At 43.7% G+C, this 23,575-nt stretch overlaps 1 protein-coding gene across 3 annotated transcripts in view; it reads left to right on the forward strand.

Annotated features, from left to right (window-relative positions):
* Positions 1 to 23,575, forward strand: part of TENM4 (teneurin transmembrane protein 4) — a 348,755-nt gene that overhangs the window by 317,715 nt on the left and 7,465 nt on the right. For all 3 annotated transcript variants that reach the window (XM_062567394.1, XM_062567392.1, XM_062567393.1), the window contains 4 exons: positions 2,270 to 2,505; positions 8,523 to 8,819; positions 10,052 to 11,666; positions 16,622 to 16,764. In XM_062567394.1, coding sequence (XP_062423378.1) covers positions 2,270 to 2,505; positions 8,523 to 8,819; positions 10,052 to 11,666; positions 16,622 to 16,764 — 2,291 coding nt within the window. The remainder of the gene's footprint in view (positions 1 to 2,269; positions 2,506 to 8,522; positions 8,820 to 10,051; positions 11,667 to 16,621; positions 16,765 to 23,575) is intronic.

The following is a 23,575-nucleotide window of genomic DNA, read 5'->3' on the forward strand; positions in this document are numbered from 1 at the left end:
TTATCCAAGGTGCGTATTAGGACAGGCTGTCAGAACAGGACCCTTGTAAATACATACACTTTCTATTCCATCAGGACTTGGACGTGTTCAGGATATCCATTTATACTTGGTGCTGCTGGTGAGAAGGATATGTCACCTCAAGGTCTCCAAGGTGCTGCCTAGAGCAAGGACTCTGAGCACCTCATTAGCTGTGAAAGACAGCATTGCTACTTAGGCAAGCTTGAGCAGGACATCAAAAAGCCACTTTGAGGCATCTGAGAAGGCATTTCTAGGAGGTGATTCGTTCCTGTAGGTTGGATTTAGGAGTCAGCACAGCTAACAGGTACCTGAGCATCTCTGTGCAATTTTGTCTTCTGGAATAATGGCAAAGTGAGTGTTTATTCAAGGCCAAAATTGTGCCCCCGACCCAAATAAGCATAAAATAGAGCATACAATGGCCCCTGGATGTCACATAGCACTTGATAAAAACTTTCCAAAGCTCTGAAAGAGTCCTCTTCTGGGAAAATCTTGAAAGCAGAAGATAAACATTCCCCACACTGTACCACACTACTGGGGTTAGATATGCCAATCCACCATAATTCCTCCGAGGTGCTTGAGTGTCCCAAAGACAACATCACATATCCAGGGGATTCCACAGAAAGCTTCAAGCTTTCCCTGGCTGGTGAAGGAGGAAGGAGGGAGGGATATACCATAAGATATTTCACTGATTTGATTTAGAGTGGATCTCCTGACCCTTTTTCAGAAGATCAAGCCTCCAAGAACTAAGGAGACACAGCCAGCTGACTGTGCCTTTTCTTTCCACATGAAGAATCAAGCTGTGAATGTCCATGGGCCTGATCCTGCTGAAGCCTATGTCACAAGACCATTGATTTATGCAGTCAATGCTATAGTCAAAGTATATTTGATCATTGTGGTCCAATACCGTAACTGTAATGGTTTCACACCATCACTAGGTTAACCGTATAAGCTGAACTGTGGTCCTGCTGAGATCAATGTGGCAAGACTCCAGCTGGCTACAAAGGGAGCAGAATCAAACTGACAACAAGGGAGACCAAGTGGTGTCAGGTTTCCTTTCCCAATTATACCAAACTGTGCTCTTTGCTAATCTATTTCAGACAAATGAGAGATGATAATTTCGCTGTGACATCATTTCCTGCTGAGTTATGGCAGAAGAACTAGTGAACAAAACTCAACTTTCCTCAGAATGGAAAAACAGTTGACTGAAATTTTAATGAGAGTTTTTATTCACAATTAGGTATTTATGGCAGCCTGGGAGACAGGAATGGTAATGTTTTCCAGCTTTTGAGGAGCTTCAAATAAAGGAATCTTTGGATAATATGCTTTTAAAGGCATTCTGCACTGAGCAAGTCTCATGCTTTCTTACCCTTTATGAGCTCCTTTCTGCAGACAGATATGTCAGCTGTAATTTGAAAGGACCAAGTTTCAGCCTGTCTAGTTCCTGCAACGTGTAGAAGGGATATCACAGAATCATAGAATTGGTAAGGTTGGAAGGGACCTCTGGAGATCATCTTGTTCTTCTCTTCTTCCATTCCTGAACTCCAAAATCCTGGCTTCAGGATCTGCTGATCTTTCAGGAGCTAGTGGAGGCCAGATGTATGGAGATGCGTGGATGCCTAGTGCCTCCAGCTATCTCTCTAAACATGCAGTCTTCAGTTTCTTCCTGAAAGCTTTCCCAAGTGAAGGGGGTTGGCTTTTGTTTGGGAAGCTGGTTAGCATTAACTTGCTGTGCAATTTCCTGTCACTTGTGTGAGTAAGCTGAGAGAAGTAGGTGGCCCCGCTTGATCATAAATTGGAGTAAAATTGGCATCTTTAAGATATAAGCATGTGGAAAGCCTTCAACATGACTGTGGTTTAGAATAACTATCTCACCGTGTAGTCTTTTAATGAAGGCCTTTACCCTAGCCTAAAAGAAGAGGTTTGTGTGTGCTTTCTATGTGCTATACTGGAATATTACACTGCTTTGCTAGAATATTACACTACTCTTCCACTGGAGCTTTTTTTAACCTGTGTAAGATTTTTTTCTGCAAGAATTTGAGAGACAGAGAATGAAATTCTCATCAGAGTGAAGGAGATATTGTCCACCTTGACTTTCATCAATACAACAGTCTTTTCACTCACTGTGAGTGACCAAGTGCATTTGATTACAACTGTCCAAAGTGCTGTAAGAAGCCTGAGTGGAGGAGAAAATGAAAGGCTGGGGTTCTGTCACGGGACATCCGTTTGAAAAAAATCTCTTTTCTGTCTTCAGACCAAGTCCGAAACAGCTACTACATCGGTGCTGATGGCTCTCTCAGGCTGATGCTCGCTAATGGCATGGAGGTGGCCCTGCAAACTGAGCCACATCTGCTGGCGGGTACCGTTAATCCCACCGTGGGGAAGAGGAACGTGACCCTGCCCATCGACAACGGCCTCAACCTAGTTGAGTGGAGACAGAGGAAGGAGCAAGCGAGAGGGCAGGTCACTGTCTTTGGACGTCGGCTGAGGGTAAGTAAAACGTGTGAGCACTTTGGGAGTCGATTTCCTATTTTATCGTGACAGAAAGGGACAGGGCTCCTTCTGACACCTGGAATGGAGATGAGGCTGCAGCACGGAGAACTAGCTGTTTATTCTCATTGACACAACTTTTATGACTTAAGTGTATCCTCCTGTCTCCTTACGTGCGGGCGTTCTCTCAGCCATCACAGACAGTATTGCTGACTCCCTTATGAATCCTCCATGCGCCTGGCAGCGTGTGACCTCCCGCTAGACACTGCAGGTTTAACCGGCGTGTCAGGCTGTTTAAGCATGCACGGGAAGAACATAATCATAAAAAATTGCTCCATTTAGAGTAGGCATTTTGTACCTGCACTGCTGGCACTAACATACACCTGAGCACAGAAAGTTTTCTAAGCATTAGCGTTCGTTGAGCAGCCTCAGAAAAATCACTGGGTTCCTTTAACCTGCTAATCTGGGGAACCCATTCAAGAGCTGAGGTTGCAGGGCATTACCCTGTGGCTGCAGTTGTTCCCCAAGATGAAGTTTACAGATGGCTTCAGCCTGATGGTGCTCTCTCCTCCACAAACTTGTGGTCCTTCCTGTGCTTGAGGCTGATGTGTTTTGAAACGTTGTTCCACACAGTGCACTGCAGACTTGTCAGGGCTGTTTAAAGATCTTGCCCAATAAGCTTGTAATTCTTCTGCTAACTGCTGGCAGAGCTGGTGACTTGTAATGCTAGCCAGTGTTGCACCTTGCCATTCTCAGCATTGCAAGCTTAAGAGCAGTTTCTAGGAGCCTTCTCAGCATCTGCCAAGTTCAGACTCTCTGAGAAAAATGCTTAGGGCTGTGTAACACCACCGTAGCAAAACGACTGGGGCTATTTATTCCCACATAAGCTCTGCAGTAGATATTAATGCACTGGTTTCAGAATATGTATTTCCCAGTCCTCGCTTTGCATGTCTCTCTCTTTCCTGCTGTGTGCCCCCTGCCACCTTGGTGTGAATTTTGCTCTGTCTGTCTTCACTCACACTTGCTAAGTATTGCTCTTCACCCTTTCCAAACCATCAGTTGCTCCTCTCCCCTTGCGTGGATGGCGTCACATGTTGCTTTTTTTTCCCTTTTTTTTTTAATCAGGAGGAAAACTATGCAAACAGTAATGAAGCTGGAGGCTGCTCCTTTGTTGGGAACTGCTATATGCTTGCAGATAGCTGGCATCAACTTTCTTGTTTGGTCTTTGGGTTTTTCTTTCTATTTTAATAACCAATGAAATTACCAGACAAGTCTGTCTCCGAAAGGAGACAGCCTTCTGAAATCTGCAGCTGTCTCACAGCTATTCCATGTTCAAAGCAGTTTCTACTCATTTAGCTGCAGCTCAGCTGCCCATGCCAGCTTTATCTTCCAAAATCTTCACAGCAGATTCTCTCAAACACAGAATGTGTCTTTGTTTTATGTTGTACCTCATTCAAAAAAGCACTTGCAAAATGAGTTTTCAGCCTGGTTACTGGTGTTCCTATAAAGCTGCTGGCATTTATTCACATTTTGAGTCTATCAGGGCCTGCCTCTGCTTCTAGTGAAGCAGAAGAGTATCTTACGTTAGTGAGGGGTTCAGTTACTGCTCTGTTCAGGGGTTCAAAGCAGCTGAGTGTGTACTGGAGGTTTTAAGTTGCCTCTCTGTACCTACATGGCAGCATCTGCACCCCACAGATGTAAATCTGCAAGGTGCTAATTGCCTCCCTGGGGATTGCCCCGTATTTAACATATTCTGCATGTGTCATATTCTCCTCTCTCCGCATACCAGTAATTATCACTTTCTCTAGGAAGGGAAAGGCTTTGGGAAGTTCAGTTGAACGTGATTTTGTTCATTTTGGGAAACTTTATTTTTTTCTGCTGTATGTGAGTATATCGACATTTTCACTCTTGCCTCACCCCACTGCTAGTTTGAGACAGCAGCAAAGCTGCAAGGGGAAAGAGCACCCCAGCGAGACTGCAGCACTGCCATGGGAAGAACAGGATCTGACCAGAGACTCTAAATGGTGGAATTCCCCGGGAAATAAAAAAAAAGCATGCTTTCCATTGCCCTCTCACGGATCCAGATGCCTTACGAGTTATGGCTCTTCCTACCATATTTGCAGGGCATTAGTTCTTTGGGGAGTGATGACATGTTGCCCCATGCTTTGCCAGCTCCCAGCAGGATAAGCCCAGTTTCTCAGCTGCCTCCATGTCCCTCCCTAGAAGAAAATACAATGCACAGTGTAGCAGGGAGGAGAATTTGCTGTGCACCTGCATGGAGCAACAGTGGTCACAGGGGAGCATCAAACAGAAGAAATGTGTCCACTGTCAGAGATCTGCCTAAAATGTCCCAACTCATGTTTATATGAGGCAGAGGATTTGCTCATCAGCATGTGTTTGTTTATAGTGGGGCTAAGGCATGAGGCAGGGATTTCTACATGGACGAAGAGGAGGGGGGACCTGTAGCAGTAAAGCAACACAAATATGTTAAAGCAGCCCCTTTCCCTTCTGCTGTCCTGCATAGCCCCAGGGAGAGTTGTGATGCTCTGATCCACCCAACGCAGATGCCTCCGTGAACTGGCAGGCTCCATGTTCAGCCCATCACCAGCAAATGGCCACACACAGACTCCATCCACATTGAAAGCATTAGGTAGACTCTACTCCAAGGAACAGTGCTGCTGCTTCTTTTCTTTGCCCTTTTTTTTCACAAACATGAATTTTTCAATAAAGAAGGATGTAAAATAATCTCCGACAGTGGAGCAAACAGGACAGCCAACAGAGACAGAGCTGCCGGCTCAGCCGTTTTATTTATTTAACCCTGGAAGCTCCTATTGTAATTACCTTCCTTTTTGCCAAGACCTTAGCAGCAAGTTAACAGTGACATCAACAGCCGTTGTCCCAGCTGCTCCCCGAAAACAGTAGCATTGGAGAGGTCCCCTGAGATATGCTGCTAGCCAGTCCTGGTGTGATGACTGATGAGGACATTCCAGCCTCATCTCCTGATTTTCTGTAAGGAGCTGAGGGCTGGAAATGGCCACCCCAGTAATTCTAGCAATTCACAGGGGAAATGCCTTTGTAAGCAGCTGTTTACCAGTGGGACATCACTGAGTCCTGTAGGTCTCATTGCTGAAGTATTTTTCGTGATCTTATACAGAAGGTTGCCACAGCGTTTCCATGAGAGATCTTCATTTTTCTGTGTTTAGTAACTCTTGCACACCCAAGGAGGTCAGTGTGTGTTGTTTTGTTATAATTTAAGGTAAAAGAGAGCAAAAGGGGGCATAGGAGAAGTCAGAGATGGTACCAAATGGAGTGTTTATGTTCCTACTACAATGCCTGCATTAGAGCAAGCAAAGATATTAAATGGATCTGCTGTGGTATGTGAGTTTGGGGTTAAATTTAGTCTCTCACACATTGTGGCAGGCAGGTCAAGTGCGCTGAGAATGGTGGATTTCAATTTACCCTGGCTCAGTCCTGCACTGAACACAGGCCTTGTCAAGTGCTCTGAGGGGCAAAAGCCTTCTCCAGGAGCTTTTCAGAGTCCTTTCCAGGATAAAGACTCTGGGATGTAGGATGGCACCTTATTTAGCTGCTCACCGTAAAACTTGCTTGTTGGACTGAAGCCTGCAGCCCTGTCACTGCTTCTGAAGAAAATTCACTCCTATTCAAGGCATGTCCTTGAACAAGGATGAAAAGATTTAGACCCTATTCAGAGGCTACTTGGGAGCGTAAGGTTCACCGTGTCTGTCACCTTGAAGGTGGCTATTGGCACTGAAGTGCTTCTCAGAGGAAAGGGAGATTTCACTGAGAGAGCAGGAGAAAACAAATCGTAAAAAAAAAAAATGTAAAAAGAGAGGCTGGTTCCAACTAGACCAGCAGAAGTCCCTTGCCAGAGAATGAGGTGGGTGGAATGACTTAGGGCACCAATAATGGGATACAGAGGTTTGGACTGAGCTTAAGAGCTATCCAGGGACTTGTTATTTGGTCCTTCCAGCCTGGGAAATGGCAGCACTGGTGTTGGCTTATGGATCAGAGAGGTCACATTCAGCCTGGATTACTGTCCCAGTCCTGGAAGAGCTCTTTCCAGCTCTCTTGGCAGACACTAGCAGCAGAAGAAGCTGCAGCTGCTGGACTGGATATGCTCTGGGAATAAGTGGAAGGCAGAGATGTTATTCCTTCCTGAAAAAAAAATGTACACAATTGCTGCTTCTGTTTCTGTATTTATAGCAGCAAGCACCTACAAGATATCAGATTGCTCTCTTGGTTACATATGTGCATCTCTACTTTAGAGTTTTGATACTTTTTTAATTATTTCCCAGCTTGCTTGTTACAACAGGCTTTTAGCTGATTTCTTCTTTCTCCCATTACTCTTTTACATTCTATTTCAAACTCTGCTGTGTATTTAAGTTGAGCATTATTTACCTTTCCATACTAACTATTTCTTTCCTTGAGTCGTACGTGTCTTTTACCTATGTTATTCATATACTGGAAATCGTCTTTGTGCTTGCCTCCTCTTGCATCATCTTTATGCTTGCATCATCTAGCACTAATTCCTTATTTTTCAACTGGCCACACATACGCTCAGTTTGGACCCACATTTCTCAGCCGTGTTTTTGCTTCTTCTGACCTCAACCCTCTTTTGACCTCAGATTCTAAGACTGTTTTTGAATTTTGACTCAATGGTGTTGCAGTTCTCCAGGTTTCACCACTGATGTCTACCCATATAATGCTAAAGTGGTCATATGCACACTGCTTCTCTATTGACTTTGCCACCTCATTTCTGTCCTTCCTGTTTCACTCTCAGGTGGTGCTCCCACATATGTCAAAAAAAAAAAAAAAGGGGGGGGGGGAAGAAAGAAAAAGAAGATGGGAATACAATCATACACTCTGAAGCCCTAAACCAATCATTGAGATCAGAGCTGGAACAACGCTGAGGCCAGTGCTCAGTTCAGGAGAGTCAGTTTTACCCAGAACAGGAGAAGGCTATATTTTTTACTTGCAGCAGTCTGCAAATTTTGCTGTATTGACCACAGTTGAAGGGCCCCAATGGGAACTAAAAAAGCAAGTTTATTGTTTGGAGTTTGAAGTTCATCTGAGAAGAATTTGCACCTTTCTGGAAAACAGGGGTTCACCAGTTGAAAAAGGTTGCAAACTACTGGGATGGAGAACTAGTCATCTTCACTGGCAAGCTCATATTGGGAATATGGGTTTTTTCGTTCAGGCACAGTGGTTGGATATTGTGGTCATGTTGTTTTGTAAGGTTCCTTGCACATGTGCCTAACTGTAAGTTGTACTATCAGTTCCTCTTTGTGATGCTGTGCCCTACAGTCCCTGAATCAAAATGCATCTCTGCTCCTACCTTTGAAGTAGATACCTTTGATCTTTGGAAATGCTGCAGCAGTGGAGACAACAGAAATTTAATTATCCAACACAGAATAGCCCTAGGACAAAGAAGCTAAAACTCTAGCTCTCACAGAAAAGTTCCTGCTCTCTGTAACATCAAGGCCTCCATATTTCACCTTCAGTGAAAGACCTCACCTCCAGTGCATGCAGTATATTCAGCAAACTTAGGGAAAAGCTTTGCTTTTCAACTATGTTGACACCACATCCACCTTTTTTTCAAAAAGTATTATTTTTGAAAATTATTGAAAGCAAAAGACTCGTAATCCAGATGTAATGAGCAGAATACCTTGCAAATACTCCCTGCAACAATCTGTCATTGTACCTTCTTCATCTAGGTCTCTCTCACATCTGTTGTAATAGTCCTAAGCCTAGGTTTGGGATATGGGCAATGTGCCTTAACCATGGTGATGTTTTCAAAAGTACCTGATACTTTGCTGCCTCTTTCCTCACTGAAGTCAACAGAAGCAGAGTTAGGCCAACACTTTGCTTTGAAAATCTTTTCCAGAGAAAGTGAATGCATGGATACTGTTCAGTGTGATCTAAGGAGGTGTTTGGTGAAATAATGTTTGTATCTTAAACCATTTACAGCTTCCTAATTCTCTATCTCCCTCCTTTAGGTTCACAATAGAAACCTGCTGTCCCTTGACTTTGATCGTGTGACCAGAACAGAAAAAATCTATGATGACCACCGCAAGTTCACACTCCGCATCCTATATGACCAGGCAGGGAGGCCCAGTCTCTGGTCGCCCAGCAGCAGACTGAATGGTGTCAATGTGACCTACTCCCCAGGAGGACACATTGCTGGGATTCAAAGGGGCACTATGTCAGAAAGGATGGAGTATGATCAGTCTGGCAGAATTGTATCCAGGATCTTTGCCGATGGGAAATCGTGGAGCTACACTTACTTGGAGAAGGTAAGCACCCTCTTTTTGATGAGTGATGACAGCTTCCCAGTTAATGCAATTGGGCTTTACTCCTAAGACTTCAGTGCAGCTGTGTTACTTCACATCAATTGATTACTGGCCCTTATGGTCCAATACTCCTCTTCTATGTACTCTGCTTACACTAACATTTACATAGTAACTTTGGTGTCAGATCACCATAGAATAGTTGAAAATACCATGGAAAATTCCCCAGAGGACAGTAGTCTTTCCAAGCCACAATAAATGCATGTCTTAATGCTTTGAAGCTTTGAGTATATGATTTTTAAAATATAACATTTCTTTGCTGAGTTAGCTGTAAAATAATATGTCTTCAGGTAAAGCTGGAGGAGTTAACAATAGCGATTTCCAGTGGGATTTTCCAAGTGAAAGCAACCAATACAGTCTGACATACCTGCTTTCTTCAGGTAGCCTATTCCTGCTTCATAGGAAACGTATGTAATAAGAAGTGCAAAATAAGAAGGCAAAAAAGCATTGACTTGCACCTTGTGTTACGTCATCTGTGTGGATTGTTGAGTGCAAAAAAAATCAGGACAAATGGGTTAAGCATGTGGGCAGAAGTTTGTTGTAAGAGAATAATAGCAGATATGCAGACACACAGAGTTAATTGGGTTTTGGAAGGTGTCAGGGGGGCACTTTTTCAAGCATTGTTTAAGTTGTTCTACCAATTTTATTTATCTAGCCCATAAAAGCTATTGGCAAGGGGAATTTGGGCAGAGGTGGCTACGTGGTATTCATTCTAACAACTGAGCTTGCAAACTTAAACCATACTTATAGCATTAAATGCCCTTTTCTTTGACCTGCTCCTGCTTAGGGATACTTGATGTGCTGTGCAACTGCATACCTCTCACTATTTAATCTTATGGCTGCAGAGATTATTTATCTCATTTGTCCTGCTCTTTGGACTGGGGAAGTGCTGTACCAATGCAAACAAACTAAGAATTCAGGTCACAAAGAGCTGATGCTGAAAAGACACAAAGGAGAAGGTGAGGCAGTGGTTGAAGAGATGAACAAATGTGTAAAGTGAGCAGGTTGTGACTGACCACATTTTTGTTGCTCAATGACCTCTGTTTCACAGATCCCCTGTTTCTGTCAGTTAGTAGCTGCAAGTTCTTCTCCCGAACATGATCTATCTTTGGGAGTGTTGAGAATAATTCTGCTTGAAAAAAAGGAAAATAATCTGTTCCTTTCTCCCTCCCCTCCAGTCCATGGTGCTGCTCCTTCACAGCCAGAGACAGTATATCTTTGAGTTTGATAAGAATGACCGGTTGTCGTCGGTGACCATGCCCAATGTTGCCCGGCAGACTTTAGAAACCATCCGTTCCATTGGTTACTACAGGAACATCTACCGGCCCCCAGAAGGCAACGCCTCCGTCATTCAAGATTTCACAGAGGATGAGCAGCTCCTCCACACTTTGTACTTGGGGACAGGGAGACGTGTCATTTACAAGTATGGAAAGTTGTCCAAATTATCTGAGATGCTCTACGACACCACAAAGATCAGTTTCACCTATGATGAAACTGCTGGCATGCTAAAGACAATAAACTTGCAGAATGAAGGGTTCACATGTACAATCAGATACAGGCAGATAGGACCCCTCATTGACCGACAGATTTTCCGCTTCACCGAGGAAGGCATGGTGAATGCACGATTTGACTATAATTATGATAACAGCTTTCGGGTGACCAGCATGCAAGCAGTGATCAACGAGACACCTTTACCCATTGACCTCTACAGGTATGACGATGTGTCAGGCAAAACTGAGCAATTCGGTAAATTCGGGGTCATTTACTATGATATCAACCAGATTATTACCACTGCTGTCATGACTCACACTAAACATTTTGATGCCTATGGCAGGATGAAGGAGGTCCAGTATGAGATATTCAGGTCACTCATGTACTGGATGACTGTGCAGTATGACAACATGGGGAGAGTTGTTAAGAAAGAGTTGAAAGTTGGCCCTTATGCAAACACAACTAGATACTCGTATGAGTACGATGCTGATGGCCAGTTGCAGACAGTGTCTATCAATGACAAGCCACTCTGGCGCTACAGCTACGACCTAAATGGAAACCTCCATTTGCTAAGTCCAGGGAATAGTGCCCGCCTCACACCACTCAGGTATGACCTCAGGGACAGGATTACAAGATTGGGAGATGTACAGTACAAAATGGATGAAGATGGCTTCCTAAAGCAAAGGGGCAACGATATTTTTGAGTACAATTCAGCTGGCCTGCTCATCAAAGCTTACAACAAAGCGAGTGGGTGGAGTGTGAAATATCGCTATGATGGCCTAGGAAGGCGAGTCTCTAGCAAAACCAGCCATGGCCATCACTTACAGTTCTTCTACGCAGACCTGACCAACCCAACCAAGGTCACCCATTTATACAACCATTCAAGCTCTGAGATAACCTCCCTCTACTACGACCTCCAAGGCCACCTCTTTGCAATGGAGCTCAGCAGTGGAGATGAATTCTACATAGCCTGCGATAACATTGGAACCCCTTTGGCTGTCTTCAGTGGGACTGGCTTAATGATTAAGCAGATACTATACACAGCATATGGGGAGATCTATATGGACACCAATCCCAACTTCCAGATCATCATTGGCTACCATGGAGGACTGTATGACCCCCTCACGAAGCTTATCCACATGGGACGGAGAGACTACGATGTTTTAGCGGGTCGATGGACAAGTCCAGACCACGATATGTGGAAGCATCTGAGTAGCAATAACATAATGCCTTTCAACCTATATATGTTCAAAAACAACAATCCTATTAGCAACTCTCAGGATATCAAATGTTACATGACAGGTAAGACATTTAAAATTAATTAAAATATTCACAGACTGTTTTTTATCCCACCATCAATGAGTAGGTTTTTCTCTCCAGTATCCATGTTGCCATGAGGTTTTCCAGTGTTTAATATAATGGACACAAGCTTTTCTCTGCCAGGTGACCTAAGTATCAGAGAATGGTCCAGGGCATGTTTAATTCATTACCATAGGTGGAGACTGCAATTCCCAAACGTGTTTCCTTTTCTCTTTCTTGGTGCTTATTCTCTTTGCTCTGTTTCCAGTTGCTCTTTTCCTCAAGTATCCCAAGTTAATTACCATTTAATGTCCTGATAACCTTTCTCTTTTGTAGAGGGGTAGCTCTGTTTACACAGTTTTGACTAGAGTTTTATTTGCAACTAAATAAACGACATGCAAGTTTGTTTTAGCAGAATGGCAGCAGCGACTTAAACATTTTATTAAGTCAGCCATTTCAGAGCACACTACAGTAATAATGTATTTTAAAGTTAATCTGCTCTGCAGAATTAATAGTTCCTATTAAGGTCAGCAAGAAATGTGTGCTTTCAAGTTAAAAGTCAGGTGTTAGGGCATATGTAACCCGCAGCTTAACGTAAACTCCAAACTACTTCCCCTGGGACTTCATCTCATGGCATTAACATAATGTCTCTGTATGTTTTGTGTACAGAAAAATCACTTTGTAGCCACCTGTCCCTCCTATATTCATATTTTGCACAATGCTGGTAGTAGTGTTTTAGAGGATTGTTTTGGTAGGGCTCTTTTCCAAATACTTCCAGTTGGAAAACCAAGTGACACAATCACAAATCAAATGTACACTCTTAAGGAGATAGTCAGATAAATAATAGGATTCCATTGCATCTATCACAACTTTCCCAGATGCAACAACAATATTTGGAGTCCTCTGACTTACGAGATAGGCCTAATAGCGAGAAATTTTACGAAATAAAAATCCTGGGTCATTTTATTCAACTTGACTTTATAGCCTTTACAATTTATGCTTTCAGATTCTTCTGCAATAGTCATAAGGATTAGATTGTATTTTTTAATGAAAAGCTGTTGTTCTCCAGGGCTCAGGATGTGATGCCAGGAAGAAAGTAAAATAAACCAAAAGATGCAGACTAAGATCCTGCATGTTGGCCTTACTCTGATAACTAAGGCCGTCAGGGAATTCTTTTGCAAATACTCATTTGTCAAAACTGAGTTTCTTTGTGGGAGAGGACTGAGCTTGAGAAATTTCATAGTAGAAAAGCTGTAAAGAGCTCTTGAAAGTGTCCAAATGACCAATTCCAAAATATCCCAAAAGAAAAATTTTTTTTTTTTTGATTTTCAAGTTTTTCAACTTTAATGAAAACTAGTTATAGAAAACAGAAAAAGCAAAATTAAAAGGTCAAAACCAAATGAAATATCTCAATCTGAAATTGTTAGCTTGAACTGAACTGGTTTTTGAATAATCATTTCATGATATTAACAGATTTCTTTTTCTGCCCAAATTAAGACAGGATAAAATTTCAAAAGCCATTTTGGAACAGGCGAATCATTTCCCACTCAGCTCTGACGATAACATCAAGATATCCAAATCTTAATATTTTATATGCACTGAACATTTTTTTTTACCGTGGTCTTAAAGATTCTATTTTCAATCATTGCACAACACAGACCCTAAATTACACCTTTTAGGTTTCTCCTCTCCCAGCACAGGAGACCACACACATGGGAGAAACAGGTCGTGTTATGAGAGGAGGGTTATGATATCAGGCCGCTGCCCTGGCGGTTTTCCTCTGCCAAAAGCAAGCTTGTGTAACCCATCCCGAGCCGCGGCGAGAGTCTCGTCCGTGCTGAGCTGCGCTGGGATGAGCTCGACCCAACGGGGCATCTGCTCTGCGGGCAGAGAGAGCCGAGGCACGGCGCGAGGCTCTGGGAGACGGGTTTTTGCCGGGGGTCCTGCCCATTGCTCACGCGCCCAGCGGTAGCGACGGGGAAATGTCGTATTCGGAAGAGGGAAAAGCTGTCATAGCCGAAACACTTGCGTTCCCCACATCCCCACTCGCTGCCCTCCTTGCCCACCCTGGGACCCCGCTGTCCTTCCCGGATGCCGGCTCCGAGGACGCGGGCGGACGGCGCGCGCCGGTCTCCAGGCGGGAGCTGTCTGAGCGCGTGGGTGCAAATCGGAGGCACGCGGAGGGGAGAGCGGGAGAAACAGGTATTTACATCTTGCGAGGCCCGTTGTTAAACATGAATATTTTAGCAATTGTGCACTTCATGGTGCAGAGCTTCGCTGCCAGCTTCAGCAGTCCTGATGGATTGAACTGACATTTCCATTACATGTGTCTGCATTAAGCACTCTTTTTCTTTGCCCTCAAATGAATTTACTGTGAAATGTGTTGGCAGGGTTATTGTAGCTGAAAAAAAAAATTTGTGATGTGAAATGTACTTTTCTGTCACAAAAGTTGTCACTGCCTCTTGGCAAATTAATATTTTTCCCTCTGTTTTCTTAACTCCATAACTTCCTTCCCATATTTTTTTTTCCTTTTTATTTGAGATATTCCAACACCTCTTCCCAAAAAGGAAGAACTCCTGTTTGCAAACGTTTTGAAAGTCAGTTTGCTGAGAAGTATCAAAAAACAAGTTTGCATTGAATCTTTGCAGGCACGTTAGCTATTTTTCTGCTGCTCAGCATCCCTGCTCTGTACCCTTTAATATTTGTAAAGTACTCAGAAAATGCTTCCTGCACCAGTACCGACCTTCACTGGTTTACTTTGTTCTCCTGACCACCTGGGCCACAGTATGTACATCAAAGGTCTTAATTTCGCATGAGAAGGATTTGGAAGCAGGCTGGCTTAGCGCTAAGCAAAAAAATAATCAAACAAGGCTTTAATTTCTTTCCCTCCCTCCAACCTCTCTGTTTCAAAGACACTTTAAGAACAATCTGTACATTGAGTGAACAGAAGTGTTTTTATTACAGAAATCCTCCTCCTTCCACATGGATTGTTGCAAGGGCTTTTTGGACCTCTGCCCAATCTCAACATTTTGGCCTGTAAGAAAACAAGCAACAGATAGTGTGTTTGTTTGGCTCCTGGTTTGCCAGTCATCTGGAAATGCCTTATTTGCCATTTGCATCCATGATTTCTTTTCCAACCATCTCTTCAAAACATTCGTTTAAGCTCATGGGGGATGGAGAAAAATACATTCAAAGATGCATGTTTGGTTCTTTAAATTGATCCCCTTTTCAGACTATTTTGGCAATGTTAATTCAGTTTAGCAAAATGAAAAACAAATCCCGTGTATATCCAGCTTGAAATAGAGGCGTCACTAATGCAATCCCAGTTACATACAGAATGCTTAAGACTCCTTGGAGCTAATATGAACTAAACTTTACCTTCACCTTTTTCCTTTTTCTTGTAATTATTAGTTATATGCCCAATACAGGCATTGCTGGGTTGGAGATTGACGCACTTGCGTCCATCTCCAGAGCTCAGTGGAAGTGAACAAGGTTAAATCACCAAAAACTCCAAAGTGTTACATTCAACTGCTATTCCTTGTAGCCATGCAAAGACAGGGAAGATTTTGTAGTCCACTCTGGTGGGAATGCAGGGATGTTCCCTGTGGCTAATCTGCAGTGTTCAAAATGGCTGGGTTTTCCGTCATGTCCCCTCTAGTGCCAGTGTTCCCCCTTTTGCATAGGACAATTTTTTATGACCTGGAGCCAGCAGTTTTCTCACTATCCATGGACTTCTTCCTGTGAAAGGAGCTGGAGCAAAGTAGTTTCTTAACTGTAGAGTTATTTTCACTATCCACTGCTACTGGAAATTGCTTAGGTGGATCACATTAAAAAGTGGTTCCAGTGCACATGAGAGCTTACTACACAGCAGTCCTTGTGATACAAGTGGAGTAATTCATAGTGAAATTACAACTACCAGCATTGCCCCTTAGCTACGCCTGTAATACACTAAGCAAGACTATGGCAGAGGCTGAAGCACTGGAACAGCAACCATCCTACCCTCTATAAATGGGGTAGCACACCATTGCCAATGGTAGCACACTCCTGGCATGGTTTTGGCCAATGACAACTAGCACCATCCCAGGGACATCTCAAGCATGGGTGTGAATAGCACAAACTCCATGTAAGCAGCATGACTGAGTCCACCATGTTATGGGATGGAGAAGAATTCAGCAATACATACACGGTCTCTGTCCTGCTTTATGTATTAATGTGTACATAGCTCCTTTGAAGAACCTAGTTAGATCATATGGAAGCTGATTTTAAATCTTGCTATAAAAGATGACATTTGTCTTTAAGAATTTACACTGGTGTAATACTCAAATGACAGATTCTTATTAAAAATTCTGGGAAGTTCAGGCTTGGAATGAAAATGCCATGGAAAAAGCAATGTATACGTCCAGAGCCTCTTCCATGAACACTCTCTCCAGGACTGTGCTGTTCACCTGGATGTCTGGGTATTCTGGTTCAGAGAGCTCTAAATTTGCACTTTAGCTTGCAGATCTTTTGAGAGGCCTCAGGAAGAGGAGCGCTGTGGCTGAAAAGCTGTTCAAAAGCATGTTCAAAGCTGGCTCTAGCACTGGATGGCACTACCCATTCACCTGGAGCGGCTCAGCCTCCGTTAGTGTATTGCTGCTGCTGTGCTTCTCCTGCATCAGCTTAGCACAGTGCCCGGTGGCTGCTGACATGGGCAACCACGGAGTCAGGGAGTTGGCTTGATCTGGACAAAACATTTATTCAATGTTTTTAGCAGAGCTTCTGTTTTTGAGCTGGGAAAGTGCAGAATCGGACTGTGGCTGGCAGGTGGAAAGCCATTAACTTTCACAGCTTTGGCACACAGTTCTTCTGAGGACCATTAAGGGTGCTGTTCACACAAAGTAGTCACCCGCACTTTGGCCAGACAGGCAATCCTTCCTGAACAATCAGATAATCTGATTTATGCTTCTCTTACCTTCCAGATGTCAACAGTTGGCTGCTCACCTTTGGATTCCAGCTACACAATGTCATCCCTGGATACCCCAAGCCAGATATGGATGCAATGGAGCCGTCGTATGAGCTTATCCACACACAGATGAAAACTCAAGAATGGGACAATAGCAAGGTGATCCATGCAACTGCATACTGTATTTCTCACCCTTATCAGCAAAGTATCCGGTTGCAATCTTCTTGTAAAAAGCCTCAGTCTGTTCTCCCAGATACACTAGGAGTTTAAGTGCATGTCAACCTAAAGCAGCTTCTCTTTCCCCATTACAGTAATGAAATAAGACTAAACAGCCGCATCTGAAGTTCTTTACGGCCATTGTGGTTTTTCCTTTGCTACTTTCTTGTAATTGCTCAATGAAACAGTCTGTTACTGTTCTTCTCTCCCACAAGAGGCTATGTTACAACATAATTCAGGCTAAGTTCAAGGCCATTGCATACAGGATTCTTGGATGTGAAAAAGTACAATTTTTGATGCAGAGTGATTTTCTAAAAAATATGTTTTAGGAATTTGTCCAGTCTGGTTTTAAATGGCTTAAACAGTAAGTTCCAGCACTTCCCTAGGAAACTGTTCTGCATTACAGTGAGTCTCACCAGAAAGAAATTTTAGCTGAAAGCTAACTTGCATTTCACCTGACTGAGTCTAATCCCAAATCACTGGGTCCTGCTTTTAAAAATGGACCTGCATCACAAGGCATTTTGGCAGACAAACATACCAGCACAAAATTCAATGATAAAATTGTCAAAAAAAAAAAAAAAAAAAAAAAAAAAAGCTTTTACAACCAAATCATTTCCCCTTCTCTTCCTTAGGAATAGTTCTGCTGAAAGATGGAGACAGCACTGCTAAAGGTTAGCACACTGGGTCAGGATTTGAAAGCCCTGGGCTGCTCCCAGCCCTGCTGCTCATCAGTTGTATGACCTTGAAAAAGTCATTTACCTTTCAGGATTCTGTTTCCTCTCTTAGCCTGAAGTTTGTTCTGGAATTGTTTTTATCTCTTTAGTTTGGAGCCTCTTTAGGATACAGATTCTTGCCTGCTATTGTTTTGTATTTGAACGTCAAAAGAGTAAGGGAGCACTGATTTGTTTGGGGAGATCAGGATACTCTCTTAGCATTTCTGCTAATAAAATGATTGTGGTAGCAAGTGGAATCAATCCTAGCTGCCTCTGTAGTCTCTTTATCTAAGAGCTTGCTGAAATCTCACTGTCCTACAGCAGATACTTGAAGTTCGGTACACATATTAGACCTAGAGGTAAAATGCAGTGTCACATTTCCCCAGTCACAAAAGGTATCACCTAGACCTATGAACAAGACACTATGGATTAATAAAATACTCATGTGTCAGCCCAGCCTTGGTAACTGACAGCAAAGACAAGGTAAAATGTACCAGCTTCAGCTTCAACAAGAGAAATTTAATTAAGACATATCACTTTATAGTGGAGGAGGACAAAAAAGAACCTTCCCTTTTGCTACTCTGGCTCAGCTGATGCTTGAAAATCATTATACCTTAGTAACCCAGTTACATTTCGGGGCTCAGAGACTCCGTTTTGGCTTTTCTTTTCCTTGGATAAAACAGTGAAATGCCAGAGATAATTTATGAGATAAATAATGAGAACTAGCCTCAGGATTTTTCCTTCTCTTAGTGTGACACAGTCTCTCCAGGCAAAGCTGTACAGGAGAAGGCAAACAGGGAAGGCTCATACAGGGAGAGCACAAAAGGTTATCTCTAAATTATTGTTATGTAGAGCAGATAATAATTCTCACAGAACAGCAAGAGAGGTTTTTATTGTCACTATTGTTATTTTCTCATCATTGCATTATTATTATTAAGCCTATAGAATAGGCAAGTAAGTTGAGTGACAACTTGTGATGAAGCCTGACACTTGCTCATACAAGCAGCTGAGATGGAAATAAATCCAAGGAGACCTCCCTTCCAGCCACCTATTTTGGATGGATCTGCCTGAATAAGCAATAAGAGGGAAGAAAGTCTCCATGTCCCCTTCAGGTTTTATAAACCAAGAAGCTGCAGTGACCTGCTTGGTAAGATGAGGGATTTATGCAGCCTCTGCTTCCGGATGAGTCACTTTACATAGTGTTGAAAGTGGATTTTAATCATTGTTGATTCTTTCATATTCTTCTTCTGCATTGTGAGAAAACAAAATTAGTGCTTTTTTAATTTTAATTTACAGTTGCGTGGTCATGCTCTGATAGTGCAGTGGCTCTCGAATGCCATAAAGCAGGATTCCCTTTTCCCTTGCAATCTGAGTCTACCTAGCGTATCATAGGCATATATTTACATAAAATTAATTAGTTTACATATGACACCTGAACACATGATCTGTTTTTCTCTAAACCTATCCATACACACCCATCTGCTCTACATATTCAAGATGAAGTTCATAGAATCATAAAATCGGTAAGGTTGGAAGGGACCTCTGGAGATCATCTAGTCCAACCTCCCTGCTCAAGCAGGGTCACCTGGAGCATGGTACACAGGGTTGCGTCCAGGCAGACCTTGAATATCTCCAGAGGAGGAGACTCCACAACCTCTCTGGGCAACCTGGTCCAGGGCTCCGTCACTCTCACAGGGAAGAAATTCCCCCTCACAGTCAGGCCGAACTTCCTGTGCTTCAGTTTCTGCCCATTGCCTCTTGTCCTGTCACACGGGACAACTGAAAAGAGTTTGTCCCCATCCCCTTGACACCCTCCCTTCAGGTACTTGTACACATTGATCAGATCCACCCTCAGTCTTCTCTTCCCCAGGCTAAAGAGGCCCAGCTCTCGCAGCTGTTCCTCATAGGGCAGGTGCTCCAGCCCTCTCATCATCTTTGTAGCCCTACGCTGGACTCTCTCCCATAGCTCCATGTCTCTCTTGTGCTGGGGAGCCCAGAACTGGACGCAGGACTTGAGATGAGGCCTCCCCAGGGCTGAGTAGAGGGGCAGGATCACCTCCCTCCACCTGCTAGCAACGGTCTTCCCAATGCACCCCAGGAGACCATTGGCCTTCTTGGCCACAAGGGCACATTGCTGGCTCATGGTCAACCTGTCATCCACCAGCACTCCCAGGTCCTTCTCTGCAGAGCTACTCTCCACGAGGTCAGCCCCTAGATGACTTTACAAAGATGATGGAGAGTGGCCTGACAACATCTGCCAGCTCCCTTAGTACCCGTGGGTGCGTCCCATCCGGGCCCATGGATTTGTGGACATTTAGTCTGCCCAGAAGGTCTCTAATCCTCTCCTCCTCAACCAAAGGAAAGTCTTCCCTTGTCTGGACTATCTCCCTCACGTCCAGGCTGCAGGATTCCTGGGGGCTGCCCTTAGCAGTGAAGACTGAAGCAAAGGCGACATTCAGTAATTCTGCCTTCTCTGTATCCCTTGTCACCAGGGCCCCTGCCCCATTCAGGAGCGGGCCCACATTTTCTCTAGTCCTCCTCTTGCTGATGATGTATTTGAAGAAGCCCTTCCTGTTGTCCTTGACATCCCTTGCCAGACTTAATTCCAACATGGCCTTAGCCTTCCTCACCGCCTGTCTATATACTCTGACTGCATTCCTATCATTCTCCCAAGTAGCCTGTCCCCTCTTCCACAGTCTGTGTACTTTCTTCTTCTGCCTGAATTTGGCCAGGAGCTCCTGGTCTCAGGAGCCTGAGACCATGCAGGTCTCCTGCCCCTTTTGCTGCACTTCTTACTCATAGGGATGCACCGCTCTTGAGCTTGGAGGAAGTGATGTTTGAACACAAGCCAGCTCTCCCAGATCCCTCTTCCGTCTAGGGCCTTAACCCATGGGATTCTTCCAATTAGGTCTCTGAAGAGCCCAAAGTCTGCTCTCCTGAAGTCCAGGGTTGCAATCCTGCTTGTCGCCTTACTTCTTTCCTGCAGGATCCTGAACTCCACCATCTCGTGGTCACTGCAGCCAAGGCTGCCCCCAACCTTCACATCTCTAACCAGTCCCTCTCTGTTGGTAAGGACAAGATCCAGCAGATTCTCGTAGGCTCCTCCACCATTTGTGACAAGAAGTTATCATCAATGCATTGCTGGTGTGTATTAAATTAGGTGCAAATAGAAGATGAAGCAGAGTTGGGAATCTGGTAATATGGAATGGGTGGGTGTAGTGAGAGAGAGAAGAGAGACAGGTAACTCAGGACTTTATATAGATGCCCAATTTTGGAACCGCAGTTGTGAAAAATGAACTGGAGTGCAACAGCCCCAGCTTTGCTGTCCAAATCTCTCACCATTCTCTTGAATTTAGATACCACAATTCCGTGGCCACAATGCAAAATTGGATGTCCGTACCTGAGTGGTTTAAATACAGCCCTCTGCAATCAGTTGGCTTGAAGGCATAGTTGCATGAAGGAAAAATGAGACTGAAATTATTACTCCTATCATGAAGTAAGTGGAAGAGAATACAATCATCTGAATTTCCCACATGCAAATGACAAAATTAAGGTTAAACAGAAGCTCAGGAAATATTTTCATTTAATAAGGCTGAAAAAGCTTTAGAATGGCCTTCCAAACCATATAGAGGAAGTTCCTGATCTTTTACTATTTAAAAGTAATCTGGGCAAGGCACTGGAAAATGCACAGTTCATCTTGAAATCCAGGGGTATGCACTGAATGATGTACCACAGCTTTCTCATCGCTGCCTCTTCTGATCCCTAATTTCACTGGGCCAGGTACCTCCTTGTGATAGACCAAAGTAAATTTGAGTTACTCCACTGACTTCACTGATCAAAGCCATGGCTCAACAGATCGAGTCAGTTCTTTTATCTGAGAGGAGTGAATAATATGAGTGCAACAGCAAAGAAAGCAATTCCTCATAAAATGGCTGTGCTGTATCTCTTCAGAGTACATAGCCAGAGGGCCCTAGCATCTCTTTCCAAAACACTTTTGGTATTTGCCTTGCAGGGATGCAAGATAGGAGAGAGGATTCTGACTCTGAGCAGCCACCAGCTCAGAAACAGCCGACGTGTCATAAACCTTGCACTGTCCCCTGTAGCTCTGGAGTGACGCTTAAAATCCAATACTCTGTTGTGCAGCACTTTTTTTTTTCCTCTCCCTGTGACCATGAGGCTGTCACTAAATTGTTTGTTGAACAAGTTCAGTGTTATTGGCCATCAGGGGACTCTGGGTGACCTCTGGCATATAATGGAGCTGCTGCACCTGAATCCAATTTCTCTTCTTTGTTTTCCCCCCAGTTCATCTTGTGGAACTGTCAAGTAATTGCTGGAGCCAGTACAATTCTATTTGCAGGGAGGGATTTCTTGGAATCTGCCCTCCTAATGTTAACTCCATCATGTCATTAATTACCTTCCCCTCATCCCATGACCCCTGGGCCCCCAGGAAGAATTTCTGGTGTCTCTTATTTGAGCAGCATATTGGAGGCAGGGGCTGCTCTGGGATGCTCAGCCAGCAAGTGTGTTGTAGGATTTCTGGCAAAGCCTCTCTCAAGGACATTCCTCCCCCATTTGAGGAACTGACTCTGCCAATGTTCATCATTCAGGTAGGGTCCTCACATCTCAGGGACTTTGGCCTGGGCTTTGGTCATCACACTATCTAGTAATATTTTGCAAACATATTGACCAGTTTTAATGGGAACCAATGTGGGGAGGGAGCTGAAGTGTCAAAGACATTAAGCTCTTGAAGCTTAATGAAAATAGAAGAGCAGGAAAAGGAGGCAAATCCTCTCATTTCCCCAGAGATGGAAATCTGGTGAGTTCAACCTTATTATATCCCAGCAGCTGGACACACAAGCTGGGTAGAGGCAAGACCTAGCCTGTGAGCCCAAGAGTTAGCACTTCTGTTTGGCTCAGTTCTGACCAGTCAGGGCCAACTTACTGGCCAGTCCCTCACCTCAGTTGTCTCATTTGGACTGATGATTGGCAAGTTGCTACACAGGCAGATTGCCTGTCAGCCAACCAACGTGCTGTGCAGCCGTACTGAGTGGTTGGTGGCTGGTAGGCTGTTGTGATTTATGGATGCTCTAACTGCACCTCTGCCAGCTTGGTGGGCTGTAGAGAGATACCACAGCAGGGACTCACCTTCAGGTGATGATTTGGGTTTAGGACAGACTTTGGGAACTAAGGGCCTGAGGGTAGGAGGTTGGAGTAGGGAGAAGAGGATAGTGGTTGTGGAAAGTGGTTTCATTATAAGAGAGCTAGAGGATAAATAGGAAAGAGCTAGAGAATAGTATTTGGGGGAGATAAATCATAACTTAGGCCAGTGTTTTTTGGAAGGATTGACTTTCTGCTTTGTAGTATGAGAAACACCTATCTGTGCATAATGGCGTGAGTACATAGAGAAACTTGGAAACGTATTCATGTATTTCACATCTTTGATCCTTGATGGGAAATGAAAGCTTTCAGTCTCACAGTGGAAGGTGGTATTTCAAAACAACAGATGACAGTATCTGGCTATGGTATTTTGAATCCTCGAGAGGCGCAGGCAAAATGCAAGAGGCTATTCAGAGATCTCTGTAATGTGCCATTCTCTTGAGCTCTGTGCAGCAGCGAACAAATGATGAAGGTCATTCTCTTCTCTCCAATGGGTTGTTACTAGATAAAGTGAAATGTCACCTAAGGACATCTGATTAAAAAAAGACTGTGAGGAAAAACAAACCCAGCATATATGTCACTCACATCTAACAACAAATATTGAACCAGAATAACTATGAAGTTCCGTCTTTCTTCTCTGTACTGGTTTTGTATGTACCTCGGTTTACAGTTGCTAAAAGCAGGAGCATTTTAGGAGAGTACTACATACCACTGCAGCCTTCTAAAGTAATTTTCTGTTTCCCTTCCTTGCCAGTTCATTAAAATGAGTTCTAAGATGAAACAGAAATGGTAATTTCAAAGTCAGGGATACTCTGTCTCTTTGAACTACATATAATCTGTTTGCCTCCATCTTCTTTATATTCACAGCAGAGCATGCAAGCCGG

The sequence above is a fragment of the Rhea pennata genome, chromosome 1, assembly GCF_028389875.1.
Source record: "Rhea pennata isolate bPtePen1 chromosome 1, bPtePen1.pri, whole genome shotgun sequence".
Lineage (NCBI taxonomy): Eukaryota > Metazoa > Chordata > Aves > Rheiformes > Rheidae > Rhea > Rhea pennata.